Source organism: Pleuronectes platessa, chromosome 10 (assembly GCF_947347685.1).
Source record: "Pleuronectes platessa chromosome 10, fPlePla1.1, whole genome shotgun sequence".
Classification (NCBI taxonomy): Eukaryota; Metazoa; Chordata; class Actinopteri; order Pleuronectiformes; family Pleuronectidae; genus Pleuronectes; species Pleuronectes platessa.
The window spans coordinates 14,090,674-14,110,658 of record NC_070635.1 but is presented as its reverse complement, the minus strand read 5'-3'; the positions used below and the strand labels follow the sequence as shown (position 1 = coordinate 14,110,658).

At 40.0% G+C, this 19,985-nt stretch overlaps 3 protein-coding genes across 6 annotated transcripts; 2 read left to right on the top strand and 1 right to left on the bottom strand.

Moving 5' to 3' along the window:
• Window positions 1–484: 484 nt before the first annotated feature.
• On the bottom strand, window positions 485–6,636 carry trip13 (thyroid hormone receptor interactor 13). Its single transcript, XM_053433027.1, has 14 exons — window positions 6,467–6,636; window positions 6,160–6,243; window positions 4,291–4,450; window positions 4,049–4,175; window positions 3,565–3,620; window positions 3,359–3,449; window positions 3,194–3,266; window positions 3,045–3,108; window positions 2,853–2,939; window positions 2,537–2,643; window positions 2,282–2,435; window positions 1,704–1,816; window positions 1,513–1,582; window positions 485–1,432 (listed from the first exon to the last, which is right to left on the bottom strand). Exons 2-14 carry the CDS (start codon window positions 6,231–6,233, stop codon window positions 1,337–1,339), a joined length of 1,272 nt encoding a protein of 423 aa, XP_053289002.1. The 5' UTR covers window positions 6,234–6,243; window positions 6,467–6,636; the 3' UTR covers window positions 485–1,336.
• Window positions 6,621–12,635, top strand: brd9 (bromodomain containing 9). Of its 4 annotated transcripts, none has more exons than XM_053433026.1 (17): window positions 6,621–6,785; window positions 7,276–7,496; window positions 7,574–7,699; window positions 7,792–7,921; window positions 8,056–8,113; window positions 8,982–9,126; window positions 9,239–9,349; window positions 9,603–9,724; window positions 9,846–9,978; window positions 10,208–10,283; window positions 10,396–10,491; window positions 10,600–10,732; window positions 10,824–10,935; window positions 11,068–11,124; window positions 11,203–11,308; window positions 12,024–12,194; window positions 12,340–12,635. In XM_053433026.1, the coding sequence occupies exons 1-17, from the start codon at window positions 6,737–6,739 to the stop codon at window positions 12,438–12,440; spliced, it is 1,947 nt and encodes a 648-aa protein (XP_053289001.1). In that variant the 5' UTR covers window positions 6,621–6,736; the 3' UTR covers window positions 12,441–12,635. The 4 variants fall into 4 exon arrangements, with proteins under 4 accessions (XP_053289001.1, XP_053289000.1, XP_053288999.1 ...); XM_053433025.1 differs by having other exon boundaries at window positions 10,393–10,491; XM_053433024.1 differs by having other exon boundaries at window positions 9,540–9,724.
• A 437-nt stretch (window positions 12,636–13,072) lies between these two features.
• zdhhc11 (zinc finger DHHC-type containing 11) lies at window positions 13,073–19,710 on the top strand. The gene is made up of 11 exons (XM_053433028.1): window positions 13,073–13,363; window positions 14,247–14,467; window positions 15,315–15,493; window positions 15,611–15,712; window positions 15,796–15,920; window positions 16,041–16,196; window positions 16,286–16,404; window positions 16,492–16,541; window positions 16,736–16,799; window positions 16,878–16,956; window positions 17,213–19,710. Exons 2-11 carry the CDS (start codon window positions 14,249–14,251, stop codon window positions 17,347–17,349), a joined length of 1,230 nt encoding a protein of 409 aa, XP_053289003.1. The 5' UTR covers window positions 13,073–13,363; window positions 14,247–14,248; the 3' UTR covers window positions 17,350–19,710.
• Window positions 19,711–19,985: the final 275 nt, after the last annotated feature.

Sequence of the window (19,985 nt, the reverse complement as noted above, 5' to 3'; positions counted from 1 at the left end):
GGACTTTCATTGTAAGTTTTTGTCCTTGAATTTATGTTTTAGTCATAATTTTTGTGATATTTGTATGATTTACTGCCATATATTTAGGTTGGGGAAGGTTCTTGTATGTATGTAAATTGATGTAAATGTATAAAACCAATAAATATATGTTTAAAAAAAAAAAAAAAGTTCTCAATTTGTACACTTTCATTCTTCATTTGTGGAGGACTTTTGGTTTTACTGGGCAAGATTGAGATCAAATAATCCTCTTATTACGTGAGACGAGCTCAAGCGCATCTTCAATCAATTTTTTTCCATGAGCATTGTAGGGCCCTGCTCATAATGTGATCGTCATGTGTCTCATAAAATATACTTTATTAAAAAAAAAACTGACTTTCCATGTGTGAAACTAAAAAAGCATCTGTGCGCCCCCAGGTGGTGGCCCAAGGGCTTTGTTAAAATCTCAAATTTGCATGCACTTCAAAAGAGGCACACACACACAAAGTATAAACAGTGTCGTTTATTACAATGTTATATACAAAATAAAGTTTTAATATGCCTATGAGGCTGGAGTTTCAAGAGGATTTGTTGTTAACATAAATATGGAAGTGAAACGAAAAAACAATCAACACTTTCTTTGAACTTTGGACAAAGAGAAACAGATCTTTTTAAAAAGACATGAACAGTATAGGAAAGACAAAACATGGCGAACAGAGAGTTAACATTATTAAACAGACAATGGTGTCCTGCACAGAAACTTTTATCCACATGAAAAAACTCAAAGGAACTTCATCTTTTACTTTCTGTATTTCTGATGTTTTACTGTCCACTGAGGCCTCTGACCCACCATGGAACTATTCACTTCTGTCTGACAAGCTGCTTTTTCATTGGGATTTCTCCAACAAACCCTCTGCAGACTGAGCCAATGCCAAATCACCAACGTTACTGAGAAACTCACTGCTACAGGCACCGTTACAGTTAAAGCATAAAAACATCAAACAATTTGGAAATTGAGAAAACATTTAACAATTATTGTCACATAGAAAATCCAGGGATCAGGTGCTCCATGTTGAACCAAACTGTCAAACCGCCTTTACCGAAACTGACATGAAACACTTCATATCAATCTTCTAAAGTACTAGCACCAACAAAATTACCCGGATAAAGACTTGTTACGTATATCATTTGTTAAATAATGTTAGTCTTTAGTATATTTAACACAGTGATGCCAAATGAATGAATGCAACTCAATATACAGATACAAAGGTTCTAGTTTTTCTGAACTACAGACAAACAGGGCATGGGATCCTGAGCTCATGAACAATCATGTGCCAGCCTTTAGGCGATGAAATGAGTTTCAGAAACCATTGACCAGATTAGCTTTTTCCTCCATCTGTTTATCCACCGCTTGGTCCATAGCCTCTAGAAACCTCTCGAGAGTTACTGTCGGTGACTGCGGGCAAATAAAACTGCATTAAAAAACGATACGACTGTTTCATACGATCACTCTGTGGGAGAACATCAAATACTTACCCTCACAAACAGTGCATGGGCCAGAAATGGTAACTTCCTGAGAGCTCTTCCGCTCAAACCTTTGCTTTTTCTGGAAATTAAAAGAAAAACAAAACAGTAAACTCTGGCTGGTTCACTTCTCACTGTCACTTGATGTACTGAGCAAAGGGCCGAGATCTGGGTGCTATTGCATTAAGTGAAGTTGTACTCACAGAGCCAGGTTCCTCAGGTTCAGGCTGTGTTCAGACACCTCGCTCTTAGCAAACCCCATCGTCTCCAGCTCAAACATGGTAAACAGCTGCTGCCGGGGGTAGATGATCTGGCACTGCATATATTCACATCATGAGTCACAGACACAAACTCACACTATTTAATCAAACGTTTTGCTTCTGCATTGTTGTTGTTTGTGACTGTTTTCTGCAGCCTGATAAAAATAAAGCTTAACGGCGCTGAGTTGTTGTGATGTGTTTATTTAACTCAATGTTTGTACCTGAAGCAATTACACTTCACACATGCACGGCACCTTAAACTTTGAATGAGGTTGAGTGTGTTAGCAGAATGCACTTTGTTACAACTTTCTCAGGATTTTTTCTATTTTTATACCTGGATAGTATTTTGGTGATACTCATTTTAATGTATTTTGTATTTGATGTCTTCTAAATCTGAGTCATCTTGATGTCTTGTTTTTAACTTGGAAACCTGAACCTCAAGTTACGTTCATCCTATCAAGATGTACGTAACTTGATAGGAGCACAACATGACAAAAAGACCAATGATGTAAACGTATTACCTTCATCAGCTCTTCGAGGCAGGAGAGGTAGATGTTGTAGATGCCCTTCTCGGACGGGGGGCCAATGTACTGCTTGATGTCAGCTCTGTCCACAAACGCCAAGTCAATCTTTTCTGTCACGTTGGAGGTCGTCAAGATCACAACGTTGGAATGTCTGAAATATGAGCCCAAAGGTCAGCACAAAATAATCAATTAAAAAAAAAAAAATGAATAGGAAAGAGATTTGAATATCATGCATATGCTTTGCTTTCTTACCGCTTGATCTGGTCCAGCTGAGTGAGGACAGAGTTGACCACTCGAATGGCGTCAGAGGGCTCAGTTCCAGCCTGGCTGGCGTTCCTTGCTGCCGTCAAACTCTCCACCTATTCTCAGTCAAGTAGGTTCAATAGAGGATCAGCATCAGTCACAGGAAATACATCCCTGGACAAGAAATAACTAACATTGTAAGACTAATCATCTTTTCTAATGAATACGGGAGGACATTTTTTTTGTCATGCTATAAAAACATTAATATCTGAGGTTCAGATTAAACCAGTTTGTTTTAAGATGGTTCAAACAATTGGATGTTTACCTCATCAATCAGCACAAACACGAGAGCGTCTTTGTCATCGATCAGTTGTTGGATCTTTTGAAACATCTTTGTGACCAGCTTGCCGCTCTGCAACAAAGACGCATGATAAACAACCAAAATATTATCAGTTTACTCTCGAAGATCTTTTGATTATTATATCATATTTAAACACTAATAAAAGGCCAGGTGTACCTCTGAGAACCACTTTGAGAATAAACTGTGGCTGTTTATCTCGACAAATTGGCCGTAAGAATACCTGCAGGGGAGAGGAGTGCATGTTAAACTGTAAAGAACAGGTGTATTAACGGCTGAAGCTGTTTTTATTAAAATGACGACCTTACCGACTTGACAGTCTGATTGACAGCTTCTGGGCAAGAGCTTTGCAAAGTGAAGTTTTCCCTGTGCCCGGGGGTCCTGGATATCACCAAACACAAAGGGAAAAATCTATTAATTTAGACGCCGCATCTTTGAAAAGACCTCAATAAAAACTGTTACAAGTTGTTTACCGTGAAGCAGAACAACGCGGTTCCATGAAATCAGGTTGCTATTGACATTTTTGTCTGAGAAGTAAATCGTTGTTGTGACATAATCCAGGAGCTGAAAGAAGTGTGTGAGAAAGTGTCGGTACAGTTTGTATGTATTAGAAAATCATGCAATCGTTTACTTTGTCTCTCAGCTCGTACAATACACAGTTGAGTATACATCTAATTACCTGGGTTTTGACTCCACTGTCATACACCAGGCTCTCCCAAATCCCATGGAATTCAGCTGTAACAAAAACAGTTATTCAAGGGAATATCCAGATAAATGGTCCGATACTATTGCATTTAAATCAGCCAAAGGTAGATGGGGTCTATTAAGCAACACCAAAATGAGATGAATATAATATGCAAATTACAATAATGAAAGTGAATATAGGCCTGGTTTATCATTATTATCATATCTTTGCTGTTACACTTGTGCGTTACTCCCCTTTTATATATATAAATATATATATATATATATCACGGGTTTCCATGACACAGTAGCAGGGCTGTGGTCAGGTTTTACTTCAGGCTCCTGCTCAAGCTTCACATGGTTGTGCTTGAGACAGAAGCATTTGGTTTCAAAATATTTTGCTGTTAACAATCTGTTAAGCAAGATTTTCCCAGCATGCCGTTCCACTCCATACACGATGCTTCAGTGTTTATCGTTACCTGCAGGCAACAGCCAGTGATTTGCTGCTGAAAGCTCTTCATCTTCTTCCAAACTGAGCGTGCTGGGTCCATCCTCATTCAGAATGAAGACGTGAACAGAGACAGAGCAGCTTTTCAAATCAAGGGGCTGAGAATAAAAGAATAAATTAAGAAGTGCAAAGTATTTCTTTGTTATTTATTATTTCTATTAAAAAAGTTCTAAATTAAAAAAAAATACTGACAAGAGAACCCAAACAACAGACCTGTGTTGCCATCTCCTCGATATCAACTATAGACACAGACTCCACATGTTTCCTGAGAAAGTCTTCATCAAACTCTTTCCATCTGTAGTTTCCAAAAACCATGCTGTGGCGATTCAGTAGAGCCAGAACATGCATCTTCACCTCAGCGAGTTTAGCTGTGCTGAAATATGAACAACAACAGAAACAAATGACAACATGCAACACAGATCTTCTGTGTAAGAACAGGGCATTTTTTTACTACATTATATACAGTATATCAGTGCATCTCATTCTACCGGACTAACAGCAAGTATATCTTTTCTGCAGTGGTAGGATCTGTGGTTTGATGAGGACAGGGTTCCCCTCCTGAGGGGATCCTGATTGAAGTTTAAATAGCAGGTTCAAAGTTTCATCGAACAACATGATTGGTTGACCAATCGATCAGTTGTTTGAAACTAAATTTAACGGAAACAATTTATATAACGACGACCCCTTTGACTATAAATAAAAAATAAAGCTAAATTTAAGTTTCACTGTTTAACTTTCAGGACACAACATTGTGACCTTTATTTGCCGAATAATCAATCATTAAAAGAGTTATAAAAATAAATAATAATCAGACCTTTTTATTAACAAGAAAAGACAGTTTTCCTGTGGCAGATTATTAAAACCTTGTCTGAAGTTTATTTGTGAATCACTAACTTTAAATCCAATGACCACGATAGACACCAAAACAACTGAGATCTTAAACTAGATCAAACAATCATTATAATGATTTTGCCTTGTGCAAACAGAGTGAAGAGGTATAACACAACATTTATCTACCTCAAGTTTTTAAAGGGATTTAAAGGCTCAGTGTGTAGAATTTAGTGGTGAAGCTGTTTATTTGTAAAAGCTTTCTGCAGAAAGGATCACACTGGCAAGGTGGAGGTTGCAAGCGAGATGAGAAGTGAAGTGTCTGTGCTCATATTTAAGTGTCTCTGTGTTACCAAAAAACATGGGGGGGGGGGGGTTTGAATGTATTGTTCTGTGTCTAGAATACATCGTCTGTAAAGTCGTGTTGTATAGGATGCATCCAACATTTTTTGGAGAGGAAATAGTATCATGTATTGTGATGGTGTTGTATCAGTCAGCTGAGTCTTTGAACAAAGGACAAACACAGTCCAACCACAGAGCAAAGGTCACTATAGAATGCAGGTGACCTCAGGATTTACTTCTGCAAGACATGAATAAACAATGGGCTCACATGCTAGAAAGTGGGTGCACCATAAAGTTTATGTCGAGCTGTACCCTAGATGGAAATGTCTGCTGTAAGCATAAACTAAGATGTTAAGTATTAAGTTGTAGTAAAAACTCAAAATGTGTTTAGTTTGTCCAGTCTGCACTACTGTAAAAAGAACATGGCAGCCTCCGTAGAGAGGACCTGCTCCATATGTAAATATAAAGTATTGAGATACAAAGGGGCCATTCTAGGTTAAAGAAAACAACAATTCGTACAATTTAGTTGAAACACAATAAATACTAGTGAAAACATCACTAGTATGTATTTTATATTCAATTTCTGCCTATAGGTCCCTTTCACCTAAATCTTACACACTGAACCTTTAAAGTGGTTGGCATTATCTGAGCAATAATCAGACTTCTTTAATAATATGATTCACTCGTATAATAACGTGACAGTTATCGTGAAAATGACATTGACTGATGTGAAAATGTTTATCTCGATATAATATTTTAGCTATAGCGTCCAACCTTAGGTATAGCAGATACTGTTAAACAAAATAGTACATTTCTAAGAATCCATCAAATGGTACAGTCCAGGGGCTCCTGGTTCAGGATCCAGGTTAAAATGGGATCACAGACTTGTTTCGAACCCCTGAGCTCACCCACCTGTCAGATCTGACATGGACCTCCACATGGATGTCTTGTTTCTGGTTCCCCACCTCCATCCTGTCCGCCTCCATCCCTGTAAAACTGCAGACACAACATCCAGAGCTTTAACAGCAGCAGTAGCAGCAGCAGAAAGTTCAGACTCTAAAACTTCAGCTTAAAAACATCTGCTGAACCAAAACGAACTTTTATTATGTTCCGTAGCTGAGTGAGTGGGTGAAGTTACAGCTAGCTAACATAGCAAGCTAACGTCAACGCCTCTCCCGGACACCTTTTCCTCGTGAACGAAATGGAAACTATAACTTACGAGCTTTACGTTATCCGGCTGGTTAGTGACGGGAACCGCGGTCGTGTTGAATGAGCCCGGGTGGAAGCTGTCAGGTGGGTCACACAGCCGACAGCTTGTTGAATTCACCGCGCTGTTTCTCTACACCGGAAACACATCGCTGGGCTGGATGAAGCACTTCCGGCTGCAGCTGGCTTTCCCATGGGCTTTCCTGCAACGATTTGTTTTCAGTGCGACGTTGGCAACCGTCGCTCATCACTGGATTAAACCACCAGAGAGCTACACGGAGACATGGGGAAAAAACACAAGAAACACAAGCCCGAGTGGAGAACAGTGGACGGTACCCGAATGCACCTTTTACCATCTGCTCTTTGACACAACGCTTTTGTTCGAGCTAGCTTTGTGTTAGCTTGCTCAGCCTAGCCTGTCGATACAATGTTGTGCTGCAGTTAAATTTCCGGTTATAACGTATATCTCTGTTTGTTTTCTGGGTGCGATGTTGAGATGGGGGTAAGACAACTAGTTATTTACCTTATATCATATTTTAGATTTGATTTAGCTTGTGATTAATCATATAATCAGTAAAGCACCAACGAGATGTTTGTCAACAAAACAACACAGTAGAACACAAACTAGTCACACAGCATGAAGTATACGGTTTAATACAGACCTAAATGATTGGGCAATATTATGCCGTCTATTTAGTTTTTCATGTACCATGACACTGAACATTACTCCTATCATAACAATATTTACGTTGTCACCATAAGCGTTCCAAATCCTTCCATGGATTCCTGTCTCAGCTTCCGTCTTGTTTGTTTCGATTGCAGACTATGAGGACAAGGCTCTGGAGAAGCCCCTGAAGCTCGTGCTAAAAGTCGGAGGGAGCGAGGTGACAGAACAGTCCGGTTCGGGCCACGACTCCAGCTACTACGATGACAGATCGGACCATGAGCGAGAGCGCCACAAAGAGAAGAAGAAGAAGAAGAAAAAGAAGTCTGAGAAGGATAAAGACAAGTATGTGAACGACGAGGAGAGACGACGGCGAAAGGTTTGTTAACGGAAGAACATTCATCCAGCTGAGAAATAGATCAGTGCTGTATTTTAAGCAACCTTTTCGATACACAGGATGAAAAGAGGAAGAAGAGGGAGCGAGAGCACAACGAATCCGAGGCAGCAGCTGCGGCATCCGTCAACACTGGTGTCGCCGTTGAGCCTTTTACATTGTCAAAAACTATAAATATCTCTTTAGAGGTGAGTAAACTTTATTTAAGCCTGAGAATTTGACCGTTACTTTCCAATGACATTTTTGTCTCATCACTCACCTCCTATATGTTTCTCGTCAGCCTGAAGAGAAGAAGAAAAAGAAAGAGAGGTTTGAAATAGAGTCTGAAGTGGACGAGTTTCACCCCAATGTGAAGGTGGACGTCGAGCAGCAGGGAGACAGACCGGTCAGAGCATGCAGGACACAACAAGGTAAGACAACCTGTCCACTAGCATATTAACTGATTCCTATGGGAGGTTACAATCACTTCACAATCAATTGAGTTTTCAGCAATTTTCCGGTCGTAATTCCAAAATGTTTGCCTATTTGCTTTTTTCCACCACAGAGAATGAGTGCACACCACGTCAACAACTGCTGGAGCACTTCTTACGTCAGCTGCAGAGGTGAGAAATGCAAATTTACTTTAATTTATTTAAACATGTGTAATGTGGGCCCTGTTTCACCGTTTCTAAGAGTTAAAATTCATAAAGAGGTTCATCTAAAAAGCTGATGTGCTAACACTAGTCACTGAGCATGAATCCTGGTATTTTGGGAGTATACCTTTTCCTATTAATCAAACACTATCAGGAACTTATACATAATAGATTTCTTTAATCAATGTTCATATTACCATCAAACACTAGTCACTGAGAATGAATCCTGGTATTTTGGGAGTATACCTTTTCCTATTAATCAAACACTATCAGGAACTTATACATAATACATTTCTTGAATCAATGTTCATATTACCATCAAATGCTGCTCAGAACACAAAACCCTCCCACTTTGGACATTGAGTTTTCTTTTTACACAACTTTCAGGTCATTATTTCGTATTCACATGCAACATGTCCAATGGTTCATTTGGTTTGACATGATTTCATTTGAGCACGTACATTGTCCAATGTGGAAAAAACCCTGATTTATTTTCATAACAGTCAACAGCAAAATTTGCATTTGTTATCTGTAGACCTTCAGTCTGTCAGTTTGAGTAGGCGTGACATGATGGTAACTTTTATTGGACACTATTCTTTTTAGAGTTGAGTTCTGCTGTGGGAAGTTTTGCTGATGTATTGACTATACTTTGCAAAAAGGAAAATGTGAATGGGGTTGCATTACTTCTTCTAGTGTGCCAAATAACAGCATGAGCAAAATCTATACATATTGGTCATAGTGACCTGAGAGATAATGAAAACTTCCGTATAAAACGAAAAGTCTCAATAAATCTAGAATGTGCTATTGAATATCACTGGTGCATCACTTGTCTTTCCAGGAAAGACCCCCATGGATTCTTCTCATTTCCTGTAACAGATGCGATTGCTCCTGGTTACTCAACGATCATCAAACATCCTATGGACTTCAGCAGCATTAAAGACAAGATTTTAAACAACGAGTACAACACAGTAACAGAATTCAAGGTGAAGTATATTTATATCTTAATTTATTTTGAGAGCATCACCGACTTTAAGATTGCTGTGTATGTAAACATTGTTTTCACTGATACCTGTTTGCAAACCTTTGGACCTTCAGGGGGACTTTAAACTGATGTGCGACAATGCAATGGTGTACAACCGACCAGAGACTGTGTACTATAAGGCTGCCAAGAAACTGCTCCATACAGGATTCAAGATGATGAGCAAGGTAATGAGATTTATGGACGAAAGGCCAAAACACGTTTCCCCTACTATAGAGTATTTGTAGTATTAGAAACCTTATTTTCCCTATACCATTTCCCACTGTCCTATCGAATCCCTTTTCCTTTCCTTTACTTTTCCTATCTGGCAGTTCAAGTTAAGTTCTTTCCCTCTCTTCTCCTCTGCTCTGTGAACAGGAGCGTCTGTTAGCTCTGAAACGCAGCATGTCTTTCATGCAAGACATGGATTTCACCCTGCAGGCAGCCATTTTGGGAGATGAAGACCTAACCGCTGACGAAACTCCCCCGGAGATTATCCCCATCGCAGTGGAGTCAGCAAAGAAGTCCAAGAAGCAGCCAGTCAAAGACATGAAGGAAGTCAGGTATAAGTTATTTGTAATATCTCAGTTAAGTGGGAATGTTTTTCTATACTCTGCTACCGAGGCTTTGTGATACAGCATCCTGTCAGTGTAATGATCTGGTACCATTGTTTGTTTTTCATAGTTACCTGTATGAACAAGAGGGAAATGCTTGCAGCTTGACTGACAGCACAGCAGAGGAGCATGTCCTGGCTCTGGTTGAACACTCTGCAGATGAAGCCCGGGATCGCATCAACCGATACATGCCAAACTCCAAGGTTTTCAAACTCACTTATTGTGTATACACTTTAATTCTTTCAAAATGTGTCTACCAGTTATGGGGTATTTATGAGATAATGGCGAAGTAGTAGCAAGACATTCACACTCTTATTGGATGAGGATGATTTTTCCAAATTTTGATTACATCAATATGTGTGTCTGTAATAATATATGTTTTTATTATCATTATTATGTGCATGATATATTGCCTCTCGTCTGTTTTTCCAGATGGGGCACCTGCGCAAAGAATCAGATGGCTCTCTAATATATACCGTCGTAAATCAGCTTGATCCTGAGGCTGAAGGTTTGCTCTCATTTTGCTGGTCTTTTAAATATCTTTCGAAATACAATGTTGTCCCACGATCTTCACAATATTAATATAATCAGTAAAAAGCATTTTGTCTTGTTTTTAGCAGAAGAGGAGACTCATAAAGTGGACCTGAGTTCTCTGTCAAATAAACTTCTGCCCGGATTAACAACGTTAGGTTTCAAAGATGACAGGAGACATAAAGGTGAAAGTGCACTATTATTTGATACACGTGTGTCACTTAAACTCTCAAGTGACAACAATAAATATTGGCACAAAGGCTATGGCTTATAATTGGTGTTGCTCTGTGTAGTGACCTTCCTGAGCAGTGCCTACAACACCCAGAGCCTTCAGAAAAACTCTGTCTATCCAGACCTGCTGCCAGATGAGGTGGACATGCTCTATTCAGCCTATGGAGATGACACAGGGGTACAATGTGCCTTGAGGTAAGGGATTTTTTTTTTAGGTTAGACTTGGTTCTTAACTTCTCTAGAGACAAAAGTATACTCACTTTTTTTTTTTTTTATGACTATGAAGTATACAGGAGTTTGTCAAGGGCTGTGGAAGTGCCACTAAGCATTGGGTTGATGGTCTTTTGGACAAGATGACCGCAGACGATCACACTCCAGCTATCAATCAGATCCGGCTGGTATATAAGATTTGGATTTAAGCAATTTACACAGATTATCAAAATCTGATACATCCATCGCCCACTCTCAGTAAGATTTCATCGAAACATGTAGTTTCTGTTTGTGTAAATTATACTTCTTTTATGTTTCAGAAAAGAAACATGATGCTTAAACCTGATGAAACCAAATCCAACATTTGTGATATTCAGGTATGCTGTAGCTTATAAAACACAACATTGCACTAAGTAGTATTTACTGTCGGACTAACTCAGAGTGTTTTCCTTCAGATGGCAGATGGCCCTGGCTTGGGAGAGAGCGGCTCAGTCCTGGACTTCATGTCAATGAAGAGCTATCCTGATATGTCCCTGGATATTTCCATGCTTAACTCATTGGGTGATTATCTTCTGTCAACATTTAGGCTGCATTTACATACACATTATTAATCCAGTCACACAATTAAGCTAGTAATGGAGTAAGGATAATAGTCACAGCCTAAGACTAATGACCGTAAAATTTGAAAACACATTCAAAAGTGAAGCCATGTCATCTTGTTAGTGCCCGAGTGGTTGGCTGTAATAAAAGACATAAATCCCGCCCCCCTCCATGTGAGCAAATGGGACATGGGCCAAACTAAAAAGCTAAAATACATACCAATTTAATTATTTCCAAAGAGGGCTTCTGTCATTTAAGTTTTTTTTTTTTTTTTTTATCACTGGTGACTTTTCAGGTGTTCATTTCAATGATAAGTTTGGTTTTTAATATATTATTTGATTAAAAAAAGTGGGACTCTAAATTGCCTCATCAGTGCAAAAGGGCATCGCTCTCATCCAGATAATTTTGATTCATTTTTGTACAGTGGGAGGAAGTGAAGAAGCATCGACCATCTCTATTTACAGTTAGTGGTCAAACAGAAATGCTAATTTCTCTACTGACTATTTTTAAAAGATTAATTCAGCTAATTAGTGCCTTAGGAGTCATAACAACCTATATTGAAAAACACATATTTATAAGCAAAAGATATACATGTAAAAACCTGTATACCTGAATTTTTGAGTTCTCCATTCATTTAATTTCCTGTAGTGATCGTCCTTTTATCTTTTTGAATCAGGTAAAACGGTGAAAAAGGAGCCGGGGAATGAGGAAAGCCAGCAGGATTTTAACGATGCAGACAAACTCCTGCAGGAGTTCCAGGAGGCCCAGGTGGACAGAGTGGGCTCCAGACCCTCGTCCAACCTTTCCTCCCTCTCCAATGCCTCTGAGAGGGACCAGCACCACCTAGGTAAACTTCCAGGTTCATATGTTGTCCAGCTCCTCTGTGAATGCCAGCTAAATGTTACGCCTCCACTTTCCCTGAAACATTTTCATTGCTTTCCACAAAGCAGTAACATCAGCCGCCTAAGAACCATGTTTTCTTTTATCTACAGGGAGCCCATCACACCTGGGTGTTGGGGACCAGTCAGAAATGGTTCACGATCCCTACGAGTTCCTTCAATCTCCGGAGCCAGAGAGCTCTGCCAACAGCTGACCACACACACACACTGCCATTTTCTTACCCGGGTGTTAACAGCACTCTGCTCTGTTGGACTGTCTAAACACCGTGGAGACAGCAGGAGCCTCTAATCTGTTTTACAGACTGAATATGATTGTACAGAATGTTTGTAGTGTAATTGTATGTTTCTTTTGCATCTGAAAAATAAACGATTGCACCTGTATTTATAAATGTGCAGTTTACTGGTTTGTTTTTTGGACAACACCGAATGTAGAATCTGATGACCCCGAATACACTCACGGCGAGACGGTGTTGTAAGGTCGTCCAGCTGCAACTCAAGATGCACTGCTGACTCCTGAGGTTTCAGATATTTGCAGGATGTCTGGGGGGATAGGGAAGTGAAAGAAAAAAATCTGCATAATGTAACATGATCAACTTGGAGAGAAAAAGTTAATCATTAAAGTAGGGGCTGTTAGAAAGCAGAAGTGTGATAGGTGCTTCGCTCTGTGTGCACCTCCTGCCTGTTGCCGGTGTCAACAAAGCACAGGGTATTTGGGTCCTAGCTTCTATTCTCCTGGGCTGAAGGAGACACACGTGAGAGTTTGACAGACGAGCTGTGTGTTCACTCAGTGAAGAGCCTTGCAGTGCGCGTGCGCGGCCGCACGGTTTCCATAGCGCTGCTCAGACCTGCTGAGTGAGTTGATTCTTCAACTTCTGACTCGCGTCCTCAGGAGAAACCAGGACGATGAGCGAGTGCAGCCGTTTTTACGACCGTTTCTTATCCGGTTCTCTTTATTCCTACGGTTTGCGTTTGTCGATTATGGGAAATCCACTTTTTTAAAGCACCTGCTCGGCCGAGGAACTAATCGAGGAGAATCCAGCGGTGGAAATCTGCGTTTGTATTTGGCGAGGGGACATTTTTTATTTGATCTAATCATCGCGTCCTTTCACCGGAGAAAGTGAGTAAATCCTCTGTGTTCCTCGTACAAAACAAAAACTTCATGCGAACTCGTTTTCCTTATTATGACAATAGGTTCATTATTGACGATGAACCACTTTCAAACAGACCATATTTAATTTCACATTTAACTCGTAGCTTTAGCTGTAAAAGTAAAAACTCAAAGCCAAACAATCAGAGGGGTTTATTCCTCTTTTTACTTGGAGTACACTCAGGCCTAGTGTATTAGACTATTCATTGATTTAACATTTATACACGTTATATATTAATATATTTGACTGGTTTGTATCTCATATAAAGTGAGTTTGAGTGCAGCTCAAGGGTTGTGTAAGACATCAGGTCAAAAGCAAAACATGTGATTACAAAGCATTTTAACAGAGACTAGGATGTTTCACTGTTTTGACTGAGAATCAGCTGTTTTCTTTCAGTTTGTGACACCATCATCGTATTTATTTACGAGTTCTGGTGCCTTGATTAATAAGAGAACCTCCTACTTTATCTTTGTATACACAGTTGCCAGGTTATAGTATGCGCTCCTCTAAGAATAATAACTCAAAAGGCCAGCCATTCATCCTATCTGCTTTAAGGTCGTTTGATCACTTCTTTTGTTGAAACAGATTGGTGTTTACTCTGTAATCACAGTAGTCAATCATTTTGAATGTAGATCAAAACTGCTCTATATGTTAAAGGTAGGTGTGTCTCAGAGACACTATCATTAACACTCAGCTCATTTTACTAACTCATCTCCCCAGCAAATGTGTTCAGACGCTTTGCTGCAGCTACACTGACTCGTGTCTTTGGGGGTGTGGACGATGGCTGGAGGGACAGACTCTACAGGCTGTGTCTCTTCTCTCATGTCTTGTTGTTTTCTGGCACCTGTGTAGAGATGAGCTGCTTCAGTGAGAGGAGAAGACGCACATCTCCCATGGGGGGCAGCAGCCGAAACGAACTGGTCCCCTCCAAACTCCCCAGGATGAACGGGTGGTCGTGGCCCCCTCAGGCCTTCCAAGTGGCCGGCTGGTTGGTGTACAGCTTCTTCGCCATAGTCGGATTCGGCATCTACATCCCTCTTCTTCCTCTACCGTGGAACCAAGTGCTCTACTCCGTATCCTTTAACATGCAGCTGAGACCTGGCTGTTACTGTAGCTGAGTGTGTAGCAGAGGCTCTTTCAGAGCTGAATATGGAGCAGACATTATCCCCTGCTGTGGTTTTCTTTGTGCCGCTGCCTCATAAGACAAGGATGCTGTTGTGTGGGCTCAGTGTATGGGCTTCAGTCACACCAGACATGACTCTGTCTCTGTTTCTGTGGTCTTTATTATGCCCAGTAGACATACTCACTGGTGCTTTTGTCACATGTTGAATGCTGCGTGATATCAAAACACTGGTTTATTTAAGCCAAGCTTTACTCAGCCATAAAAACAGTTGACTTCTTCAGATCTGACTTTATTTCTGTCACAAAAGATCCACTTGTGGGCGATAGTTTGTAGTTTCCGGTTCAATTTTACTTTGACTTAATTTCACATTTATATAAGTGTTTTTTTTTATCTCCTCCAAGGAAGTGATGTTTTAATCTGCATTTCTTTGTTAGTAAGTGGGTTTACACAAAATACTGGATGACCATGAGCCTTGGTGGAAGTTTGAACTATAAGTCAGGGAAGAACCCACTAAATTCTGGCCTGGATCTGGATCAGGGTCCAGATCCAGGAATTAAAATCCTTTTTGAAATTGTGAGATAGGGTGTTTTTCAACATTTTCACAGGGCTCCCAGGGAATGATTCATGGATCTTGATGTTTAGGTGCCTGATAGTTAAGAGTGTGCGCCATTTGGTGCATTTAAACGTGGTTTTCTGCGGGAACTGCTGGGCATTGGCAGAGTTATGAGTTCCACTGTTTGCCATTCTACTGCTGTTCTGTTATTAGTATTATTTTCCTTGACTCTAGTTTTGTATAGCTGACGGGCATAGCATTTATCGTGCACCTTTTCGCGCACATTGCTGCAGTCACTATAGACCCAGCAGATGCCAGCGTCAGGGCCAAGCAGAGCTACTCCAGCCCAAAGCCACTTTTTGATCGGAAAAACCAGCAGCATGTCATCCAGGACCTGCACTGCTATCTATGTGATGTCAAGGTGTATGTATTCACACAGCTGCACACTTAATAATGAAATATAACTTTTAAAGTCAGTAAGAATATGAATTGTAAAGAAAAGTGTTTAAAGGGTGTAAATCTTCATCTGTCTTCATGTAGTGGCCCCAAAGTGAAACACTGCGGTGTTTGCAACAAATGTGTGGAAGACTTTGATCACCATTGCAAATGGCTGAACAACTGCGTGGGTGGGAGAAACTACTGGTAAGACTAATTTGACATCCCCTATGACATGTAGCGTGTTCCTGTATATACATATAACACCAGGTTTTGTTTACTGCCATCAGGTGCTTCTTTGTGGCACTGTGCTCTGCTACGATGGGGTCCTTCCTGCTCGTTGTTGTCATCTTCTTCATCTTTATTCAGCATTACCTGGACCCAAACACTCTAAGAACTGCTCCACAGTTTGGTAGTGAGTCACCTCAACCTTTGGACTTTCTTTATCTGACTAGATTTAAGGCAGAGGAACATATTTGAATATTTTCTCTCTGTTATTTGCATCATTAAAAGCATTGTGTGTGTGTTTCCACAGGTATGCTGGGGAATGGGACCTGGCTGGCGTTTATACCATTAGCACCCATAAAGACTAGTTCAGCTGGTCTCCTCATATTGGCCTTTATAACAGTGATGCTGTGCATCGTCTGCCTGCTGCTGCTCTGTCATCTGCTGGGTTTTCACTTTTACCTCTGTGAGTCACAATCATTCAAATGCACATCTGATAAATCTCTTTCTCCCCATTCATTAGAGCTCATAGTCTCCCTCTGTTTCTCTGTACAGTTGCTAAAGGAATAAGCACCTATGATTATGTCAAGATGCAGCGCCAGAAAGAAGCTAGAATCATAGACATTGAAGCAGGACAATCCAACGATGCCAAAACTCATAACAAGGCCCCAGAGGTGAGGCCTGCTCTTTGCTTCTCACTGTTGATCACTTGTTTATTTCTTAATGTCTGTAAAAACATGTTTTTTATACATCTTTTACAGAACCAAGATCACTCAATCGACTGTGAGCCTGCATTATCACAGAGTTCAAGGTGAAACTGATTCCTTACAGTTGTTGTTTCACACATTTAACATACCTACATTTAGTAGATCTCTTTCATGTCAATGCATTTGACACATCTCTTCTTGGGGAACAAAACGTTTTGAAGAATTTAACCTGAAACTACTGTTGAAGCTTATTTTGTGGAGAGAAATGCTCAAGACTTTTTTTTCTTCTTTTCTGTAGTACCTGCAAATTTGATGATGGAGTCCTACTTAGCAGCAGAATTCCCGGGTCCATATGTACAGAGGTAAGGACTTGTGACCTTTCAAATGGTTTTTCATGCACTAAATGGGCGATATAGCATTTAAATGTGTCTTTGAAACAGCTGGAAAACCTGAAGAAATCAACGGAGAAGGAGAATCGTTTACACTATGGAACAAAAATCCCAACAGAGAAGACAGAAAGTAGGTACTGGAGTACAGTCATCCCCATCCTAATTATGTCTTCTGTCAATCTTAGTTACAAATATAAAGGGAAAGGAATATAAATGTCTTACAAGACAAATGAAATGTCCTACAGCACAGGAAATCTGTGATTTACAAAACATGTTATACTGTATTAATTTGAGTGAAGCTTAGATTTAGATACATTTATAAAGAAAATTAGCTCACGCAGCTTGTAAGTAATCCTTATTCCTGTCTTGTTTCCTGTGCTAAAAAGGGGAAATAAATGACATCAATTGCTGGAGGCCTAGTGCTGATGAAGAGGCTCAGAGCCCCAGTGTGCAGTCTGTGGACAGTGTTCCTGTGGTGCAGGACCCTCTGGGCAGCTCAGTGATGACTCCAGACGATACGTGATAGGAACTGACGTGTGATGAGCAGCAGGGACCGATGATATGCTGCTTTCAGGGACCATGTATTATGAATCTTTGCATCGCGAAACTGAGCATCGTGGACACATTGTTGACATGGACAGAGGACATCGTGGACGACACCTCACAGTTTGATACCGTTTTTTAATTTTCATCTAGTGGACATTTTTTGTGCAGGACAATTGTTCTTGTGTTTTTATCTACACTGTGTTTTAATGTCAGATGAATTATTGTTTTTATTTCACCGACTTGTACAGATAGTCAGATAGTTCAGCTCACATACACTTATATTCAGAGTCACATAGATACAACAATGCATAGGAACAATTTAGCTTCCGGAAAAGCTGAAACATAATACTTGAGTTTATTGCTCTGAGCCAGATGGGTTTCATCAAGGCATTTGCACCCTGTCATTTTTTCTGGAGACCAAAGAGAGAACCTGACATGACAAAACCCACCCTCTAACTCCTGCAGTAAATCTGACAGCAGTTTGAAAATGAGGCAGCAGTTCAGCTTCCGGTTAACTGTTGATATCACAAAGCCATCAGTGCTTTGTGTATTTTATGGCTGAATTTGATAGTCAACTATAAAAACAGACCATATTTTCTATATTATTTGTATTCTTTAGCTTCTTTACCACACATTGACAACCAACCATATCCAGATTGTGGGTATTCCTAGTTTCTGTATATATTCTAAGATAAACAGGTATTTACTGGTTGAATTTGCCTCAAAACATTTGTTAGCCTGTAGCTGCTGAGCATGCTCAGCTAAAAAAAAAGCCTCTGTGTGTTGCTAAACTACTTTTAACTGACAATAACCTAATGCACTTTAAAGTAAAATGCTATTCTGGAAAAAATGTAACCATTTGTTTTTATATAACACACTAACTAAAGCAGTTTGAGAGCAGAGTGATTCACAGTTATTTTAGTGGGATAGTTCAGACGTGTTACCGGGCAACAGGATTGGGTGAATACACAGCCAGGACTAACAATAATTACCCAAAGAAAATAAACAAGAAAGACTTATCTTGTAAGACATGTCCACTGTGTTTCAGTTGGCAAAACCTAAATCTAAAACAGATATCAGGTATCCAGGAGACTGTCAAAGTATATTTCTACTCGTTGTGTCCGTAAGAACAATTGCTCTGTTCTCAAGAGAATCAGCATCAAGCTCTGCAGCTCTTGGTGGCTTTTGTGTTCACAGCTACTTTTAAAATGTTTTTTCTTACCTGTGGCCTTAATGTGATTGGAGCCAGTGTCAAGAAACCTTCACAGCGAGTGCTCCTAGCATCGCTGTTTGTTTCCTAAAAGGAGCAGTCATATTCAAATCAAAAAGTACATGAACTAAACATTTATTTATCTGTCAATTGGATTTGAGTCTTTGAGACACAAATTGTAGGTTTTAGTGTTAAGTTCTCTTAGTGTTTTTAAGCCGTTACATATTTGCACCACCAGAGGGCTGTAGACACTGGAAGACTTGTGTTTTTAAGTTGATTGTTAAACAAGGGTCTGTCTGGGTGGTTTAGGTTTCATCGGTTTGTTTCAGAGAGAACTACCTGTCATGTGCTTATCTAATGGAGCCAGCCTCTTCCTCCTTCATAGACTTTATAGGGGAGAAATCTATTGTTCAGTCATTTCTTATCATGGCTTGAATTACTTGGCCTGATAGGCCTTTATTTCATAGCACATCATAAAGCTGCTCCTATATCACATTGAGAATGACTCAGTTCGGTTCCCTGTTCTGGTTGCATGGTTTGAGGAAGCCCTGACAGTGAAACAGCGAGTCCTCATGCACCCGGCTCACTGAAACCAAATCAGCAAATAAAACACCATCTCTGATTGTGTTATTTACACCGGTGCTGTACCTGCTATAACCACTGCATTGCATTGTATTGTATTGTATTGTTTTGTCATGGTCTATCCATACTACTGTTTGTAAGATATAATCTGTCTCCTTATTAATTATTTGTCTAAGAGGCAAATTATGTGGGAGTAACATCAGAAACAAACAGAGGACTTTATCAGTATGAAATAACAAAATAGGACTATTAAGCCACGTTGCAATCACACAACTAAAAGAGGTGTTTAAATAGTAAGTATTCCCCCTATCTATTTATTCTCTATGTAAATAAATCATGAGAAACAGGAGGAAGGAAAAGGATCAGAGAAAAGATTTGCCTCATGACCTTACACCTATATGGGATGTGTTTCAAACGTTTGTTAGCCATAGAGGAACCGTTTTGTTTTTTTCTGTACAGGTTTTATTGCAAAAGCTGATTTCACAAATGTGGCACAGGGACTGTTCAACTGTTGACTGTGATAGTAAAGTGACTTTTTTTAACCTACTCCTCACCACAGTGTGGCGCAATTGAATTCTTGCTCAAGAGTATTATATCATCGAGTGTTTACACCAGTCTGCTGTCATCACGATGAGCTCTGTCGCAGATCTGAGCCTTTTTTCTCTTCGCTCACGAGCATCATGTATTTACCACTGTCCCTCTGTCTTTGAGTTGCACGTGTGAGAGTGTGCTACACCTTTTTTTATTTGAACCATGAGGGTGGATTTGGGGGGGTTACATAATGTCCATCCACATCCAGACATGAGGCTGCCACTGGTTGT